This window comes from Rhinolophus ferrumequinum, chromosome 17 (genome assembly GCF_004115265.2).
Source record: "Rhinolophus ferrumequinum isolate MPI-CBG mRhiFer1 chromosome 17, mRhiFer1_v1.p, whole genome shotgun sequence".
Taxonomy (NCBI): Eukaryota; Metazoa; Chordata; class Mammalia; order Chiroptera; family Rhinolophidae; genus Rhinolophus; species Rhinolophus ferrumequinum.
In genome coordinates, this window is record NC_046300.1 from 5774986 (window position 1) to 5789836 (window position 14851).

A 14851-nucleotide genomic window follows, 5' to 3' on the forward strand; every position below is an offset into this window, starting at 1 on the left:
AGATAAAAGTTTATCTATCAAAAAAACCAAGTTGGGATCATACATACTCCTGACATACTTTTAAGTCAGCTAACAACGTGGGCATATGAAGGCAGTGTTTCACTCCTTGAGCCACCATTCTTTCACGTTACTCTTCCTGGAGGAGCAGCAGAACAGAAACTGAAGGATGAGAAGGCAGGTGTGTTCCAATCCTGGGGCAGAGAATACCTGGGACCTCGTGTGCCCACATTTAGATCCGCGGTGGAGACTCCCGTCCTGAGAACTCACCTCTGTGTGAATAGGAGTCATCCTGAGCTGACTTTCTTGACACTGGCTCATAACTTAATGAGTTCTGTTTTGTGGCAGCACTAACACACACACAAATCCAATTCGGCCTTGAGGCTAGAGACAGTGGGCACTGGAAGGCAAAAGAGAGCCGTTCCATGCACACAGACCTGCTGGATTGGAGTCCTCCTCGTGTGGCCTGAGCAGACATTTGGTGCAGATGCTCAAACAACACGTCTGAAAAACTGGTAACAGACACATCAGATAATGGGCCTGGGTGGATGATGGTCCATGGAAAATTGGGAAATCCTAGGCTAGAAGAGGGAAATATGAGCTACTTCCTCACCTGACCTGCAAGCGAGAAACAATATTTTCATTTAAAATTACTACATATAAAGACTTAAGCATTCTTTTCTCTGTACCAAAATGAGGATGTCCCAATGGCCCTCTACCCATTTAAGATTGAACTTCCATTTAAGAACAGCTCCTAAACAAGACTCTCAACTTAAGGCAGTGTCATGGATAAGGTGGCTACAAAACAAAGATCCCAAAGGCAACTGTTCCAAGGAAATGTCCGTGCCTACCCCAAATATAAGGAGAGGTGCCCTTCCAGCCATCATTTATAGAAGAGGTTGCCACCTTATATTTCCATCCTCACAAAGTCTTTTATGCTATGGGGCTTTCTCTGAATCCCTTTATTTTGAATATCACAGGACTATTTAGGTAAGTTATATTAGCCTGAAATGACCTCAATAAATGCAAGTTTTAGATGCTTATAGAGTTTATTTGACAGATTGGTTAAAATTTTTGTAAAGAGCAAAACTACACAGATTTAGTAATTATCCTTGACTGTGACTTCCAAACTGAAGTGTTGGATATTTTTATAAAACTCACCTTAAAAGCAGCAATGTAGCTGTATCATTAAGGTCACATATATGGGCTTATGGGACAAATGAAAATACAGAAACATCAAGTATCCAAGTATCAAGTATGCAGTAAAAATGTAATTGGGCCTCAAGATGAATTTCTAGTGAGAGCATCATCGAGGATTCAAAGATGGAAGTGAAAATAATGTGCCTTGGAAAACTGTCAGATGACACAGAAAGTGGCTCTAGTGATGACAAAGACCCGAAGGCATGATCGTATATGAAGAATTTGAATAAAATCTTCCCATAACATGTGAGAGTGGGGGAAAAGCAATACTTCTCAATGTTATATAATATGTGATTAAGTACATAATGTGCAATACATATTTTATATGATATGATTTAAAATATGACTCAAATGATAAATTTAATATTCAAAGTATTTATTTACTTCATTAGGGTTGGCCTAAAAATGTTTCTTTGGACTTTCCCATTGTGAAGCTGACAGTGGTCACCACATATTCAGGGGCATCTTGTATTTGGTCACGTGCACGACTTATGGATGCCCGTCCGCCCCACCCCAATGCTGGCTTTAGCTCCTTGGCACTCCACTCCTTTTACGTCCTAGGCTCCAGGTTCAACAAGCCCTGTACCTGCTTGTGACCCTTGTCCCTTTGGCCAAGAGGAAGGACATGACATCTATATCAGACTGAACTACACATACATGTTATTTATTTGTGATTTTTAAGGCTCATTAGGAAGTGGCTTAGTTTTCATGGCTCAGCTTCTTGCTGAAATTTTCTTAAAAGGATGTGATGCCTTTCCATACACACATGATATTAAATAACATCTATAAAGCCAGTGCAGTGGCCATGGCAAGAAACATATAGAAGCTTGAATCTTATCTGTTTGAGGCATATCCTAAATAATGAAAGAAATGATGAGAATGTCAACAACTAATGAGATATTTTGTCAATTCCTTGATTAAAACTACACAAGAGGTTTTTATCCTTGCAAAATCCTGCCCTAGCAAAGGCGAAAGCACTACCAGTAGCATCTCGTAAACCCTTTAAGCTTCCAATTCAATCTAACAGACAGGTCCTCTAAAACGCAATGGAAAATATTGCTTCTCCAGAGGGCTAGATTCACTGTGCTGAAGTGGATTTAAACACGAATCCTAGAGAAATTCCATACTGCACACAAACTCAATATCACAAACATGCAGTTGGGAGTCTGTTTGAAAGTCTGATAATTTTCAAGTGGAAAAATTATCCTACATTTTAACTCAATCAGTCCTTCAAAAATTTACTTTAAACTATCTTCTCTATAAAAACATTGTACTTTAGCTTTTTAGAACTGACATAGACAGCTCACAGGAAGAAGCCAAGAAAAAGCTACACATGAATCCCACTTCTTGCAAAGTGACACGTTAGTACTGAAAGCTGTTGTTTTAGAAGCAATTAGGCCAATTAAGCCTGACAGCAAGATTTCAAGACGGTTGCTGTGCAGGCCCCTATCCACACTGAGAACTGCACTGAAGAAGTAACAGCTGATACACGCAAAGAGCTGCAGTTCTCAAGTGTATGTATAAACCTTTGCCCTTGGGAAGGACAGAGTGAGGATGATGATGATTTTGGATGTCTGTCTAGTCTTTTCAAAATGAGGAAGGTGCATCAAGAAGCAGGTCCCACCATCCATTAGTGAAGAGATTTTGGTATATGAAGAAAGTTTGTGACTCATGCACAAGAGGACAAGAAAACCCGCCCAAATTTCTTGTGTAAGTTACGATTCCGAAGGAAGATCCTTTTGCCGCCAAGTATGTAACTACAAACAGAGCTTAAGGCAAAATAGGTAATAAGGAGATGTGGGCTCTTAATTTTAAATCGCTAAAATGTAGTTGATTACATAAGGCCCAAATTAAGTCTAACTGTGGATTAAGTTCACTTCATGCCTGAATCAGATAGAACAGATTATACAGAAATATGTCCACATAATACTATGGTGAAGATATAGTAACATGCTGATTGACAGTACTAGATTTAATTTGGAAAAACAACATTGGGTTAAAACCGAAAGAGGACAGATTTTTAAAGGTACTCTCACAGTTAGAAATACACTTGCCTTAAAGTCTCACTAAACTCACCATGATCATGTTTTCAGCACCACTATTCATGCTTAAGTCTCTAGAAATAAAGACGGACAATATGTCTGGATTGTGTGTTTTTTTTTCTTTTTTTGTTTCTTTTTTCTATTGCTTAACAAGAGTCAGGAGGAGATGCACTGCTTCTGGAAGGCAGGTCCCTTGGCTGATGAACACTACAAATAATGCATGCCTGGTTGGATGTGACTTATGGATCCATGGTGGCAGAAGTGAAAAGCGAAACCTCAGCTCCTCAGAAACACTGGCTTTTCTTCAAGGACAGGGCAACCTGGCTCATGATTGTTCTTTGACGTGCTCTGCATCGATAGCCAGCTCACTGCAATAGCTGGTGGGCAAGCATTAGTCACAGACGACTCTTACATCCAAACACACGAGAAATTACATTATTAGCTTCTCTGTAAATAAGTCCTAAGGTTGATTAATCCTGGATAGATGAGGAAATGTGTACTACCAGACTTTTACTTTAGGATAGAAGACTTCAAATTCAGCTACTTCAGAATCACCTGGGAAGCTTATTAGAAACACAGCTGCCTGAGCTCCATCCCAAAATTTAGATCAAAATCTCTGCATTTAAAAACAAAACTCCCTATCCTACATATCCTGATGATTCTATGTCCCACAAAGCTTGACAACTGCTGCTTGTGAGGACAGCTGCAATGTCTCATGCTGCAAGTCAGTAATATTTCTGATGTCCATACTCACGTATAAACCTTAAGAACAAAATCCTTTTCTTCCTTTAGTTCTGTGAGCGACTGTAGGACATCCAGGATGCTTAGGACTGCACAGCCATATGGTCGCCGGTAGTGCAGGTGGGCAGGGCCTTTCTTTGAGTCATTCAGAAGCATCCGGCCTAGGGCACAGCAGGAAACATCAAGTCAGACTGAGACTGCCACGCTCCTCTCCAGCATCCCTGATTGTCATCCAAGGATGCCAGATACAGGCACCTTAGAGAGGCTCCACATTGGAAGATTAATTTAGGACTGAATGGAGCCATCCAAGGATGCAAGGATATTTACGTGGACGAATGCCAAACAGGCCTGTGGCCGGGGCTCTTCCCCTGCATCACATTCCATCGATCATCCTTATTACCTACTTCAACACCGAAGGCCCAGTTATTAATCAGATGAGAGTAAAACAGGAATTCCATGAATTTCTTAGAAAAACCAGTATGCTAATAGATTTAAATTTCATAGACAGATGAAGGATACAAAGTGTAGTGTTTTAGCTACCAGGTTAAAACAAATAAAGAGGACAACATGTTCTTCTTCCAACTGAATTCTGCTGCCAAAGCCGCTCCTAAATCACTACGGGAGCACGAGCATTTCAGAAAGTGGGTGGGGCCTTGCTTTTCCTGCCTACCAAGGCTGTGCCTACAGCGGCAAGAGGACTTCCAAATGCCATACTGGAACCTCAACAAATGCTTTATTAGGTAACGAAAAACAAACAACAAAAGTATAGCAAAATAGTTTTGTTGGCAAAGGATTAAAACATATTCTTTGCCAAATGTATAAGATTTGCCAGAACTCAAACCTATGAAGGAGGACTTGGTTAGTCACAGCCCCCCAAATTATGTCATAAACTTGAAATACAGCTAGGCAAACCCACCACTGAACACTAGCAAAAATCACTTTTTTTCATCTTGGGTGAGGTAGAAGTGAGATGCCATCCATCTACTGCAGTAAAAACAGTAACTCTAATTTTGTGGAAAATAGCACAGATACGTATATACTTTCAGATACAAAACACAGCAAAGGCCATTCACCACTTGTTAAGCTGGTAACCATGGCCACCTGCTTCTGATCTCTGTGGCAGAGGGCTGGCACAGAGACCGGGCACCGTGATGAAGAGAAGGCCGAAAAGGTGACCACTTGAAATAAGGAGTTTGGGTCCAAAACCAAATAGGGAGCAGAAGATTTCGAGTGAAAAAATATAGTATGTGAAATTCAGCTGAGCTTACAGTAAAGCTCCAACACAAGTTGGACTCTGATCTTGGGACCTGACATAACAGGTAAGAGCTGGGGAGGACAAAGCTCATACATAGAAGATACTTATCCCAAGTTGGGCTGGTCTTAGTCACGTGAATGGATAAGGTGGACAGTACCTATTCGTATCACATGGGCAACTATATACAAATCTCTCTTCATATCTTTGCTGCTCAGATCCTAAGAAAAGAGAAAAAAATAAGCTAATTAAGGCAATGAGTACAGACAAAATAATTAAAATTTTAACTTGAACCTCATAACGGTTTGCTTTTGTCACTTTTAGCATATGTTATAGGTGGGGAAGGGAGACTCAAGCACATAGCTGTTTAGTGTTTTTAAAATTCCTGCAGTAAGAGTCTGGATATCTTATATGCCTTTGGAAGTTTATTTTATTGATAATACTTTTCCAGCTTTTATTCAGAACACCTAACAAAAACCTGCGAGAGTTCTCATATTAGAAATCTTCATGATATTGCCTTATCCATGTTTATGGATCTAACATCACATGAAAACATTTTGTAACAAAAGAAATGTTCAATGCAGGGAAAAAAATGAGAAAACACCAAAAAACTCACTAATGACTGAAATTCTAGAAGTTTATTCTTTACTAATTTTACCTTTATTCCACTGTCCACAGTGATTATTACACACTAGATATGTTCCCTTGAAAAGAGATTAACTTGGTCTTAGTGAAACCTCAATAATTTGATTTCCCTTTCTAAATTTAGATACACATCATTTGTACTTCAGTATAAAGCTGAAAATAATTTTATCTGGAAAATTTTAAGAGTTTCCTTAAGTAAACAAATCTGATCCAGAATCAGAAACTTTTAAAACGAGAGTTATGAAAATAATTTTATACATTATTTATGTTTAGAACACATTTTGAGGTAAAATGTTCATTCATGAGTATGCATTTATAATTTATTTAACACGCTGTACTTGATGTAATAAAATGTCAATATATATTCTGTTTCAGACACTTCACAAGATCATCAATCAACTCCCTGCTCACTCCTAGCTCTTACTGTGAATTAATGATGATGGATGGAATAACCTCTGTCCTTAATGGGACAGGCTCCTATGATTTCTCTTTTGCTTCTAGGAAAAGGTCCCTTAGTTCCATTCCTTTCCAACCTTTCATCTTTTGATTGGTCCCAGATGCTTGTCTTTTCAATAAAGCAGGAAAAGGGACAATGAGTCTTAGCCATTCTGAATGAGCTTTGAGATCCAGCATCCCCATGTTTGCTTTATTTTTATACCCTGTTGCACGGTTAGAACTAGGCGGAGGCAAGCAAGGCACCTACGGTGCAAAATTTAAGGAGGTCTCACTCTCAGCATCCTCTGCTTTGCTTGCCTCACCCATTCCCAGCTTTGCCCTGTAGCGTGGTCCTGAACATACGACCACAAAGGAGACATTAAAAAGTAATGTGCAGTGGTGATACTGAAACTTTTAGATTCTAGATAGTTGTAATATTTCGCCAAATTCTTGATGGAATAATGAAATACGTTTACAGTGATATAGGTAACAAAATAATTTAACATAAATTGGTATCTCTGGAATCACAAAGATATATTTTTACATGAAAGTCGTCTTTTGATATTAAAAAGGGTGTTTCAAACTCCATTTCACTAATTCCTTTAATTTAGAAATGGAATTTAAAACTATATCCTCGAAATAGCACTGCATTTTGACACATATCGAGATGGCTACTAAATAACAAATAGAAATTGAAAAACAGATTATCGTTTTTATGGGCTTTTTGAGATTGAAGCATGCCTATTACTGAAGGATATAGAAATGTCTGACACATTTCAAAGTGAAATGGTTCCTTTTGCATAGCTCAGATTATGTTAATCTAAACTATCAAATGACCACTATAATTATCAATCCCAATAGACCTAGAGAATTCAAGCCAGTTACCAAAGATGACCAAACAATAATCAAACAATAATCACAAGAACCTGGGACCTCTCCCTCGGCTCTGAGTGAATAAAAGGAAGAAGACTTAACTATAATTTATGGTATTTTCCAGGTGACTGGGTAGGGGTTCTTTCTGACCCTGTTGTACATGGTACTCAGAACTCTTTGTGGTATTTATTTGAGGTCAATAAATATAAGATGATAATAATCGGTAAGAAAATATATTAAGTAAAATGATTATTTGTGAGTCCCACATAGTTTCAATGTCAAATTTTAATGTAAAAGTTATCTTACTAAATATGTTATTAAACTTACACTCTTCAAAACTAAGTACCAAGTGTGGCTATCCATATTAAAATACTCACAAGACCTGTGAAACAAGATGGGAAGACGATGACTCACCCACCATTTATCTGGTGATCCAAGTTTGAATTAAGATTTACTCACTGGACGATACCCTCCAACCCTACATAATTAGAAGCTGGTTCTCAACTACACTGTGAGTGGAGAAGGCAGTGACTCAGGGCTCTTAGACTCAGTTACTAATGCTCACATAAATAGGAAACACCTCCTCCTTGGGTAAAATTCTTTCCTCATAGGAAGCTCTGAAATCTAACAAGGTCAGGAAAACACCAGCCTTTCCAGACAACAGGGTCGTGCCACGGGTAAAGTGACTGTCTGTACTGTGGCTCTCACGTCTGCTTGAGTAACCCTGCAAAACTGCTCAGTTTGTACAGTTCCCTTTTTTCTGATGCGAAGGTAAGCTAACAGGTTCACATCGACCACAGCTGTGGCTACATTCTGTTGCACTGAACTCTGAAACTCTGTAGTACATATGCCAACTTGGAAAACTCTTATAGCCCACAGGAGGAACTCAAGTGTTAGATAATGAGAAAGCAGTTTCTGTCAAAATTACTACTTCATATAGCTTAAAGAAAAACACAAAAATCCTGGCTAAGACAATCTTATTCAAAAATCTCGTGTGCTTTGTAAAAATTCCTCAAATCACTTTTGGGACCTTTTTAGAGAAATCACGGGCTGTGTTGCAGAAGGAATGACAGAAGCGGTGTTTGCAGCAGCAGCAGAACACGTCGTGAGTGTTTCGTGCACCTCTGATTTACAAAGTTAGAGCTACAGCTTAGGCCTCTGGGCCCATGTAGATAATTAAAATGCTGTGAAATGAAAATTTTGATTTACCATAATTACATTCAAATATCATCACAATTAAGTTCGTTTTTTCCAGAGACAAGGACAGCACTCCTCATATTCAAGGACAGCGCACGCGCAGCTCTGTTCCCACGGCGCCAAAGAGCAAGGAGTCAACAATTTCTTTTGCTGTTTTAACCAAATAATATCAGGGAACCAGGATCTAGAAAAACCTCCTCAGGCTATGGATACATTCTAGACAAATGGGTGCCTCGTCTCTTTCTAGTTCTGTTTCGGAAAGGCGGCCCCAGAGCACCACGGCCGTGATCGGGCTCCCTCACATCAGAAGCTCTCCCCCAATACGCTAACCTAAGTCCCATCAACTGCAATTTGGACTCTTGCCCTTGTTTCTTTCCTATTGAAGAGAAAGTGTTGCTCTCCCCAGACTAAACCATCTCAACTTCCTTAACCATCTTCATGGGTCTGCGTCTCCTAGTCCCTCCTCCTGCATTATCTCCTAAGTTTCGAATGCTGAGCTCAAAGATTATTTTAGCTCAGCTAGATTTATAAATCTCTCTGTACATCTGGAGCATTTTCAATAAAAGCTATCCCTGTGAAAGTGGTTTCTGACTCAGCAGGAGTACTGTTAGAGGTTCTGAAAGAAAAAGTTGCAGTAAATGAACAAAAAAGTACGGTAAACAAATTCAATTTTATCTCTCAGAGTAAGTCAGATATCATATCACAAATCCCATTGGTGTCTAAGAGGTGCACGGTAAGCTCTGAGGTGCCTGACTGTCACCCATCGATCACGTGCCACACACGGGGCAGTCAGTGGCACTGAGACCGCCACGCCTCCCTGCACTCAGCGGGTTTTGATGGATCTAGTACAGTGAAGCAGACTCAAGAATCCACGACAGTCAAAGCTCATTTAAAATTGTGACACAGTCTTGTTTTTTCCTCCAGCACAGAAATTAACTCAAATAAAGCTGAGCAGTTAGTTAACTGGGTAAAAAAATCCTTAGTAAATCAGAATTAACTTGAAGAACACACAAGGAAATGTGGTAGCATGAGGCTTAGTTGGTACTTTCTACTAAGCAGATTACCGAGGCTTCTCTGAGCTGATGAGTCCACGATCTCAGAGACCACAAATACCAGCATGGTTATTCAGAAAAAAATGAAAACCACAGATCATAGCAGGAAAAGACCCTCTGTTTGGTATGTGAAAGAGCAGGACTATTTAGTTTATCTCTCTTTATATCCACTCACTTAAAAACTGCAAACCCGTCCATTGGATGGATGCCTTTAGAGAAACTATACTCATACGTGAGAGAAATTCCCAGGGGCCTTGGTAAGAATAGTAAGGTAGACTCTTCTCAGATTTTAAGTGTCTATTATATTAAATAGCTTATAAAATCCACACCAGTAAAAGGTACTTGATTATACTTCTTTAATAAAAAATTCAATTAAAAACTAATTTCAGTTTTCTTTAAATATTTCATTAAAACTTGATAGAGACATAAATCAAGTCCTATTCCACCCAGTGTGTGGGGAAAGAAGAATAAATGCTTGTTTCTACGGTGAAAATGTCCACCCAGCAGGCCCCTGGCTAAAGTCAACAGCAGAGAAGGGAAGGAGAATTTGCACATACTGTAAAAAGGGCACACATTCGTTCTATCTTCTCTGGGTTCCTTGGCCCGCCATTCTTGTTCAGCCTCACCAGAAACCGCTCACTGAAATGTAGGAGAGAGAGACAGAGAAATGTAAGGGACCACATGCTCCAGAACAAATAAAAAGGGCATTTACAGAGAAACCCTCACAGTGACAGGCAAGCCCCAAAATACGTGTCCAGTGGCGCTATTTTTCTTGCCAAGCAACATGCACCGAACACTACAAACTGCCTGACAGGTTTACTGATGCTTCTGGCACTTATCTCCTCCCTACAGCTGTGTGCTTCCTGAGGGCAGCAAGGAAGATGGCGTCCTGTATTTTCCCCAAGTATCCCCAAAGCTCCGAGCATAATTCTAAGCCTATAATAAACATATACATTCTCTGATGTGAATACTCAGATCATAAAAATATTCATCTTACTAGATCCAAAATAATCTACATTACCCAATTTCCATCTTCTGTATAACTCTTGAGAAACATTTTATGGTTAAGAGAAAAATGTTACAGGGACTTACAAAACTTTGGGTGAAAAGTCAGAGAAATAATGTATTATAACTAAAGACACAAGCAGAATTTAATAGGGCTATTAAAATATTTTATCCCCCGAACAATATAAGATCATTCTTGAGGAATGCCTTCTGGCTCTCATCTCCTTATTGGATCTCATTCCCATCCCTTCATCTCAAGGTTCCCTACGAACTATAACAAAAATACTGAGCCATGGAAGAGACAAAGTGTGTGATTCTAAAAGTAATTTACTTTCTTGTGCCTACAGTCATGTATGTACTTACTACACCTGTGTGGAATCAGTGAAAGGGCCAATATTAAAATATTATAGAATGATAAGATATAATATCAACTGCACACGTTGCTCAGTTTGTTTGTGTATTCACTTGTTCATTTAGTCAACAAATAGTTATTAAGTTCTGTGAGCTAAACATGGAAATAGAAATGTAAACACAGTATACACAAGAAACTTTTTTTTATAGAGCATGTGGCCCTGCGAGGCAGTTCAATAAGCAGAAATGAAGCTCAGAGAAGCTTTGGACCAGACAATAATTGGAGATTTTTCAGCCAGGGGATTAGATGGGAATAAGGGGGGAATGTGCATAGAACAATAAGAAAAAGGGCTTTGGTCAGAATCCCAAGGCACACTGATATTTAAGAAATAGGCAAAAGATGAACTAGCAAAGCAGACACATAGGGACAAATAGAAAAACAGAAGCAAAACACGGAGGCTGGTGGGAGGCTGCATTAGTCACGGGAAGAAAGTGTCTGAAAGAGGAGGGAGGGTCAGGGAGGTACAAAGCTACTGAGAACCACATGAGACAAAGACAAAACAGTGCCCCCGGGATGTCAGACACTCCTGGTGATTCTGGCAGGAACTGTTTTAGTGACATAGTAGAGAAAAAGGCCAGAGGCCAGTGTGAGGAATAAAAAGTGAGGAGACAGAAATGGTGTCTGGACCATTCTTTAAAGAATGGCTGTGACTAGGTGGGAGTTACGAACTTGTAGTTGAATGGGCGTGTTGGGTTGAGGTCTTTGATTAAGATGGGATAACCCGAATGTATATACTCAATTGATTACCAATAAAGCTATCAAAATTCACTGAGGGAACATAGTAGTTTCAACAAATGGTGCTGAACAACCCATGTAAAGTAATGAACCTTGATCCTTGCCTGCAAAAAGGTAACGTGACTGGACGATAGACCTAAACATAACAGCTAAAAGTATAAAACAGTAAGACGAAAGAGAAAAATAAAAACAAGTACCTTTGTATTATCTTGTTCACATTTGTATTTCCATATTTAACAGAAAAATCTTTGTGATCTTGAATTGTTAAGCAAATATCGTGAATCAGAACAAAATGATAAACTGGACTTAACAAAAATTAAAACCATTTTCTCTTTGAAAGACACCTCTAATAAAATGAAAGTCAAGTATAGACTGAAAGAAAATATTCACAAACACTACTGTAAGAAAGGACTGAATTGAGATGAGCATATAAAGATCTTTCTGAACTCAATAATTAGTTAAAAAAATAGACAAAAGATCTGAACAGACCCTTCATCAAGGAATATACAAGAAGGCAAATAAGCTCAAGAAAACACCACTAGTCATTAGAGAAATGCAAATTAAAGATTAAATATACCAATGTTGGTGTGAATGAGAGCAATTAGAAGTCTCATGAACTGCTAAGGGGAATACAAAACAGTATTGCCACTTTGGAAAACAGCCTGACAGTTCCTTATACAGTTAAACATACACTGAACTATATGACCCAACAATTCTACTCTTAGGCATTTACTCAGGAGAAATGAAAACAAAGACCTGTATGTGAAAGTTTATTGAAGCTTTACTCAAAATAGTCAGAAACTGTAAAGATGTAAATCTATGAGCAAAAAGTATAAAACTCTCAGAAGAAAATATTAGTATAAATCTTCATGACCTTGGACTATGCAGTGGTTTCTTAGGGCACTAAAAGCACAAGTAATGAAAGAAAAAATAGATGACTTGGACTTCATCAGAAGTCACAACTTTTGTGCTTCAAAGGGCACCATTAAGAAAGGGAAATAAAAATCTACAGAAATGGGAGAATATATTTGCAAATAATATACCTAATAAGGGACTTGTATCTCGATTATATGAAGAACTCGTACAACTCAATAATAAAGGACATACATTACTTGAACAGAAATTTCTCCAAGGAATATAAACAAATGGTCAATAACGACCTGACAAGAAGTTCAGCATCATTAGTCATTAAGGAAATGCACATTGAAACCATACTGAGGGTACTACTTTACTTCTACTAGAATGGTTTTAATCAAAAAGTCAGATAATAAGTGCAGACAAGGAGATGGAGAAAACGGAATCATTGTATATTGCTGGTGGGAATGTAAAATGGTGTAGCCACTTTGGAAAACAGTCTGGCAGTTTCTCAAAAGGTTAAGTACAGTTTAACATATGATCCAGCAATTCTCCTAAGTATACATACAAGAGAAATGAAACTACGTGGCCACACAAAAACATCACATGAAGGTTCATAGCGGCATTACTGATAACAGGCAAAAGGTGAAAACAACCAAAATATCCATCAGCAAATTAATGGATAATCTCAAGATCCATCCATGTTGTCGCAAATGGCAGTATTTCATCACACTAAGCGAAATAAGTCAGACAGAAAAAGTCAAGAACCATATGACCTCACTCATGTGGGATATAAAACTGAAAGCAACAAATGAGCAAGATAAACAAAGAAGCAAAAACTCATAGACACAGACAACAGTTTAGTGGTTACCAGAGCGTAAGGGAGAGGGAGGGTGGTGGAAAAGGGAACAGGGGGTCAAGCGTATGGTGACGGAAGGAGAACTAACTCTGAGCGGTGAATACACAATGCAATTTACAGGTGATGTATTATAGAAATGTACACTTGAAACCCATATAATTTCACTAACCAATGTCACCGCAATAAATATAATAAGAATTTTAAAAAGAATAAAAAACAAATTAATGGATAAATAAAACATGGTAGCTATCGCTGTACAATGGAGTACTATTTAGCCATAATAGGAATGATGTACTTATACATGCTACAATGTAGATGAACCTCAAAACATTATGCTGCGTGACAGAAGCCAGTCACAAAAGACCACATTTTGTAAAATCCCATTTCTATGAAATATCCAGAATAGGCAAATCTATGGAGATAGAAAATAGATTAGTGGTTGCCTAAGGCTGGGGTTTGGGAGGAAATGGGTACTTCTAAAGTACTTCACATGCATATAACAACCACCCAATTAGCTGATAACTTGGTATGTGAGTATAAAACAATTTTAGGTTCAGCATGTCTTTTCAAGATAATTTATTACAATTGCTCTCACCATCACACTACCATTCTCTGTGACTCTCTCAAGGGTAGACATCCACCAGGCAGGCTGCTGTTTGGAGCTACTAGGCACCCACAGACAGGGAGACTATTTGGAGGGGCTACACCAAGCTCTGGTTCAAAGATGAAAGGGTTGAGAGAAAGCAAATTTCTGGGGGGACAGAATTGCTGGCCCTATCAGCACCTAAGAACTTCTCTTTTTCCTTGGTAGTAAAAGGAGGCCCCAAAGGCAGTTCTCACAGCGCCTACCTGCGCTTCATGGGTCCACACTTCTTGTTTCACCTGACCTTCCTCACAATTTGGGAGACATTCAAAATAACTGTTTTTCCATTTCAAAGGGCTCTAGGAATACATACAATTATTTCCTGTTTTGCTAGATCCCTCAATGGGTATGATAAATAAATGATGCTTTCTGTTAACAGCCGAATATTTGAAAACCATTACCTATCCAGTGTTTCCTGATTTGGCAACAGCTATTCTGCAAAAGAAGTGTTGGGAAATACTTAATAAACATAGGCAGGTTGCTACCCTCCAGAACTTCTCAGAAGCCTAAAATGTTCTATGTTTTAAGTACCAACGGCACAGGTGGTATTTGACCCCACAACCTGCTTTGCATAAGGCAATGGAGTCTGTACGAACAGTTTGATAAATGCTGATGGAGTTTATTTACCAACTAGAGCTACAGCCTACTTCCCAAGGTGTGAAAAACCCTGTGGCCCAGAGAATAAAACTGATTCATGAGATTTTACACACATCCACAGCTGTACATGAGAGCAACAGGTCAGTTTTTCTCTTAGATAATCTAGATGAGAAAAGTGCTAACTCAAGAGACAAAAGAGACGATGCTGAATTCTTACTCTTCAATAGCAATGTTTATGAAAACTGCTCTACATTTAGTTGTCCTTATGTTGAGCTATGAATGAACACTACATGAAGTTACATTCATTTCAT

The 14851-nt window shown here is 38.8% G+C and overlaps 1 protein-coding gene across 7 annotated transcripts in view; it reads right to left on the reverse strand.

Moving 5' to 3' along the window:
- DOCK3 (dedicator of cytokinesis 3) overlaps positions 1-14851 on the reverse strand; it is a 306392-nt gene that overhangs the window by 110268 nt on the left and 181273 nt on the right. For all 7 annotated transcript variants that reach the window (XM_033131981.1, XM_033131979.1, XM_033131980.1 and 4 more), the window contains 3 exons: positions 9992-10073; positions 5393-5453; positions 3994-4141 (listed from right to left, as the gene is read on the reverse strand). In XM_033131981.1, coding sequence (XP_032987872.1) covers positions 3994-4141; positions 5393-5453; positions 9992-10073 — 291 coding nt within the window. The remainder of the gene's footprint in view (positions 1-3993; positions 4142-5392; positions 5454-9991; positions 10074-14851) is intronic.